At 30.2% G+C, this 6000-nt stretch overlaps 1 protein-coding gene across 1 annotated transcript; it reads right to left on the bottom strand.

Moving 5' to 3' along the window:
- Positions 1-1135: 1135 nt before the first annotated feature.
- On the bottom strand, positions 1136-2122 carry LOC7491082 (uncharacterized). Its single transcript, XM_002325415.4, has 2 exons — positions 1870-2122; positions 1136-1488 (listed from the first exon to the last, which is right to left on the bottom strand). Exons 1-2 carry the CDS (start codon positions 2039-2041, stop codon positions 1295-1297), a joined length of 366 nt encoding a protein of 121 aa, XP_002325451.1. The 5' UTR covers positions 2042-2122; the 3' UTR covers positions 1136-1294.
- Between the last annotated feature and the right edge of the window lie 3878 nt (positions 2123-6000).

Below are 6000 nucleotides of genomic sequence, written 5' to 3'. Positions count from 1 at the left end.
TATGATTTTATTTTTATTTTTTTAGCACAAATAATTTTCTATTTATTTAATTATATATATACATAAACTTCTCCATTTACACTTATAATTTTTTAATGAACAAATCCACATTGAAAAGTGTGCACATATAATTTTTTTATAGAAAAAATTCCTAAACAGCTAGTTTTATCTAATTAATGTAGCCGTCATCTTTTGGTTATCAAGAGGATTGTTTCAATTTCTAATAGAGAGAGCATCCAAATGTCAGGCAGGTAGGCACAATTTTCTCCAGTAACCAAACAACTTAAATAAGGGGAAAATGAAAGGCAATTGGATCAGGTGGAGATTGTTCGAAATGGGGGAAGTCAAGAGCAGACCGAAGAGCCTTAAGAAGTATATCCTGATGTAGAGTAAAACTACATTACATTCGTTTCCTGGGCAAACGGTTCTCAAGAAAAGACTGAAAACAGAGGCCAAGAACTGGGGATATCTTGTCCTAATCCCACAAGATGTTCTTCTCTTATGCCTGTGAATTCTATCTATTGTCACACGATTGGAACCATAGCCAAGAGCAGCGCTTATAAATAATTGATCTTAAGCATGTCAGTTCTTCAGATATCAACAATTCATGAACATGGACATTCACAAAAGATTAATCTTGAGAACCCAGTTTTACTACTGCTAGCATGTCAACAGACAAAATCCATCATACACTAAGATCTATACTTGTGTGTGTGTGTGTGTGTGTAAAAACACTCTGAAAATGCTGAAATATCTCATCAATAATTACTGATTGCAGAATATTGCTTGCAAATAATCCATTCAACAATCAAAAGGAAAACCTGATCATTTGTCGTACTGGTTAAACTGTTTCAAATTCCAACAAGTTAGCAACACGCTGACAAGTCCCTAAGGTCTCTTCTTATATAAAAACTACAGCATTCAATCATGATATTCCAAATTAAAACAAAAGGAAATATAGAAAAATATCCAGTTTTTTTATTGAATTCAAATCAGAATGCACTCTTCGATATGCTAAAGCAGAATAATCAACCACGTAGTTATGATTAAAAAACACTCCATGTTCGCTCACCCGCCAGAAGCCATAATCTCGTACTCCACACAAGGCTGCAGCTCAAATTTCAGCAACACAACATTTACGTCCATAAAAGTTTTTGATTAAGATGAGCAAAGCTCACAAGTGAATATTAACAAAGACTAACAGCACAGCCAGAGGCTGAACAGAACACAGTAAATTAAAAAGCACAACTTCTAGTCATAAACAACCAAAGCATAATATTAGTATTAGTAACTTCTAAATGCAACCATCCCACAAGCATTCTGATCGAACCTTTTCGCCCTTCAACAGTCCCTCGATTTCTTTCGGTGGGTTTAGACCTAAACGTTGAGCACGCTCCCAACGTGCAAGCCGAGACATCCCAAGGCACGGTCCATATGCCGGGTTCATGTCAAATTGCCTCAACACATCCTCATGTTTGTCATAATCATCTATTAAACACAAAACACCACGAAAACACAATAAGTTACAGCTTATAAATACACAGAATATACATATACATACACATGTAACACAGTTTCAATTAACCAGTGCCGATATTTTACAACGAATTTTACCACACTAAAGAATAGACCCAGATACAATTTTCCAATTTGAGAACAATAAACGAAAAATAAGTAATTAAAACAGCAAAGACTTATCTTTCTTGTCTTGCGATGAAGAAATTTTCCAGTATTTTTATTCTTTAAAGAATAACAGACAGTAGAGGGAGAAAAAAAATCCCAGAAGTGTCAACTATCAAACAAACACCAGCAAATTACAAGTAAAAAAAGAAAAGGAACAAAAAAGGAGAGGATACAAGAAACAGAAACCTTTGAGATCAGGAGAGTCATGGGAAACCAAGGCAGTTGGTTGGGTAATATCAGAGCCAAGAGTGGCAGCGTGAATAAGAGACGATTTACTGGTAGATGTGGGTTTTCTGATACCACTCTTGTTCTTCTTTTGCCTGTAGAAACCCTTCATGCTGCTTGATGCTGTTGCCATCTCTCTCCCAAAATTTCAAATTTCGACTTTCTGTTTCTGTTTCTATAGCGAGAGAGAGAGAAAGAGAGGAGACTTAATTAAATTTTATTTATCAAAACTAGCTACGCAACGTTGCGGTGCGGGTCCATTTATTTTTTTCAACTTAAAAAAATGTTAAGATATTAAAAAATTAAAAATTTGATATATAATGGTTAAAATATTTTTAAAATGTTTAAATGATGATATATTGAATGATATATTTTTTTAAAAAAAATATTAAGATAATAACATATTAAATCGATCTGAAATAATAATGGTTAACTTATGAAACTGGTGTAAGATTGTGATTAAACTATGAAAACTACATCAAAATAAATTAAAAAGTTCAATTATAATGAAGAAAATATAGAAGGTTAAAAGAAAAAAAAAATTAAATTTAAAAAAGAAACAAAAAAAATGAACCAAGTAAATTTATATTGAAAGCGAGCTTATCTGAGTTAACTTACTAAACTCATAAGTCAGGTCATAAGATCTAGATAACCCAATAGAAAAAAAAAACAAAGAAAACCATAAAGCCTATTATGTAAAAGAATCAATGTCGAGTAATGAGATTGAAAAGAAAATACATAAAAAAATTCAACCCGTGTTAGCTTATAAAACTCGTGACCCGGGACCATTAAATCAGAAACACCAAACTTAAAAAAACCACAAAGCCTAATTTTTAATAAATCAAATGACAAATGATGAAATTAAAAAAAAATAATTATACAAAAGGACAAAAAAAATAACAAAAAAAAATGAGGATCAAATTTAAATAAAAAACAAATGAAAAGATGAATAATTTTAGATTGAAGAGTTATATTAAAACGAAAACTTAAATTCAAAAGATAATTAAAAGAAAAAATCACCAAAATAATGAGGACTAAATTAAAAAATAACAAATTAATTTTTTTTTTATCAAAGTATGAAATTAAAAACAATTAAAAGTTCATAAAAGAGGCAAGAAAAAAAAGTAAGAAATAAAAAGAATCGAGATCAAAATTAAAAAAAAACACTTATAAAAGGGCTATGAATAAAAATTACAATTAAAAAGAATGAGGACTGACACTCAAATACGAGCAATTAAGTGGATTATCTTAAAATTTTAAACGATCAACACGAATTTCAAAGAAGAAGAGAAAAAATAAAAAAAATATTATCTACAACAATCTGCTAAGAAATAACATACACGCGTTGTCACATGAAAAAGAGGACACCACAAGGAACACCGTGGCACAATAAATAACAACTTTTTAACCACCAGAATCAGCTACACACTACTCGAAAATAGTAAAATGGTTGACACTTGCGATGAACGTGTAAACAACTTTTATTTATTTATTTATTAAATTATAACTTTACCGTTATGAAATGTGTCAAATGATAGTTGTCACATGATTATAGAAAAACAAAACCATTATTTGATAAGTGAAATAGGAATTCATATCCCTGCATGAGGCCGCTCATCAAAGAGAGGCTGAAGAGACCGGTTTTCCTGCCTCATAGATTCTGATGAACTGAACTCCCTTCCATAAAAAAAATAATGTCGTTAATGCTGTTTTGACGGTGCATCATCAACAGTTAGGGGCTCAAAATCCTGCAGTATCCGTAGTTATGGGTTAGTTTTGCAACAAAAACAAAAAAAAACAAAATCATTTCTTGATTATGGCATAGGGTTTTTTTGCATGGACGTGAGATGTGATGTGTTGACAATTCATAAATTAAAGATTCAAAACATAGAAAGAAAAATAAATGTCAATTTTAAATATTTAATTCAAGAATTGTCAGCACCCAAGCAACATGAACTCAAGCTCAATTTCAATATTTAATTCATGAATTGTCATTCCTTGTTCTTAAGAGGAAGAAGCACATAGTTTTTAGACCCGGTTCGGTGGCCAGCCCAGTCCAAGATCTGTGTCCCGGGTTACCCGGATCAATTCTTTTTTTTTTCCAAATCAAAACGATATCGTTTTAGTAAAAAAAACAAAAGTTAACGGGTCGTAACCTGGTTTTTGACCGAGTTTTGTCGAGTCAACCCGGTCGTTGGGTCAGCCCGCCGAGTCAAGCCGGGTTTTTTCCTTCTAATGTTTTTTCTTCAACCCGGCCTGATTCCAGTTCCAAGTCAACCCGGTCTCAGATCGACCCACCGGGCGGGGTTTCAAAACTATAAAGTAGCATGAGCCTTTCCTGGTCTAGAATTCATAAAGACAAACTATCCTCTAATGCCAGTTTTATTAAAAAAAAATTTGTCAAAGAAACATCCGTCAATCCACTATCATAATTTATAATGAATTTAGGCATGCGTACAATAATTTTTCCATATATTTCAGGTTCTTGTAATTAGAGTTTGGTTTCCAACATGTCTTTACTTTCCAACACCAAAAATTTTCAAATTTTGAATTTGTTTTTTGTTCTCACTAAACCTTTAAATTTTAGATATTGCACATAACTATATAATTTTTCATGTATTTTATTATATCTTGGTAAATATATATACAAAATAATTGCTTAATAAAAAAAGGTATTATTCAACGTCTAACCAAAAAAACTAGTTACTAATGTTATTAATCTAGTTAACAATTTTCAATTTCATTCTTCTTCAACCTTTTTATTTGTCAATTTCGGTACCTACTCTTTTAATAAACTTGATAAAAAAATATTAATAAGTTATTTTCTAATTTATTTTTTTATAGCATAACCAAACACTAGAAAGTAATTTCCAACTCATTTTTCATGACACTACCAAAACATCAAAAATTAATCCACTTTTCAAGAATTTATTTTCCATAAAAAACACCTTAAAAAAATTGCTTTTGAACAAATAAATAGGGCCTTAGATCTCATGATCATTTTTATTGTGTGTGAACCACTCTACGAGCATTGTTTTATCAAATTAAATCTCCTTATAAAAACGTTTAACAAAGTATCATTTGAAAAAAATGTAGTGTTGTAATGATAAATAAACTTGCAACACTTCAACTAAAGGGTCACAAATATGAATGGAAAACTTCAAAATTTTCCAAACTGCTTCATATGGATATATGAAATGGCAGTTAAGGTAGGCTTGTATCTCATCATGGTTTTATTTTTCTATAACCATTTGAAACTATCAAATCCTTTACTCATTTATTTGAAAAAATATTTTATCACCATTGATTATAAACAAATTTCTACATTGATATAAGCGTTATATTGAAAAAGAAGTTTTTTTATTATAAAGCACAACATAATTATTTTAAAGTCAAGTATCTCATTTGAAGTTTATTCCATTGTATCATTGTTTAATTTGGGTAGAGAAACAAAGTGTCGTCTTATGAGATCATAGAGATCATAATTTAGCACTTCTTTTAGAAGTTTGTTCTGTGTAAATTTCTACATTGATTTAGCTATTAATTTGCAATTAGGCATAAGTAAATTATATTTTCTTAGAAATGTTGCCAATACATTTAACAACATCTCTAGCTAATAAATAATGTAATCTTAGATCTCATGATCAGACAAATGTAAATTTAGCATTCGATATAAAAGTTCTTGATCCTGTAATAATATCATTATGCATATAATGCTAAAAATTTGAAAATAATGATTTTGATTAGTAACTTCATAAAATAAAATAATGCTAACAAAAAGTTTCCACAATTATAGAGATGAAGTTGTTATAATCACCTTTTATAACGTTATAGCCAATTCTTTATCATTTTTAAATAGGCCTAATGCTTTGCAAGATATTTGTTATTTTGGATAAAAAATACCTTCAACCATTTTAATATGGTCAAAGCTCAAGGCTCCTTTTACATGACAAAACATGAGTCGTATAAAATATAACTCTTTAGTAGTTAGATAAACATAAGCAGTTCTACCAATGGATTTTTCTTTTGTTTGAGTGCTCCAAACCTTTTTGTTTTAGATCCCAAACATATTTAGATAGAGATTTTGAATAA

This window comes from Populus trichocarpa, chromosome 19 (assembly GCF_000002775.5).
Source record: "Populus trichocarpa isolate Nisqually-1 chromosome 19, P.trichocarpa_v4.1, whole genome shotgun sequence".
Classification (NCBI taxonomy): Eukaryota; Viridiplantae; Streptophyta; class Magnoliopsida; order Malpighiales; family Salicaceae; genus Populus; species Populus trichocarpa.
This window is presented reverse-complemented; position numbering and strand designations above follow the sequence as displayed.

Coding starts and splice junctions, on each gene's coding strand:
- LOC7491082 (XM_002325415.4), bottom strand. CDS start 2,041: ATGGCAACAGCATCAAGCAGCATGAAGGGTTTCTACAGGCAAAAGAAG. Junction 1,489..1,869: donor TGACTCTCCTGATCTCAAAG/GTTTCTGTTTCT, acceptor TGTGTTTAATAG/ATGATTATGACAAACATGAG.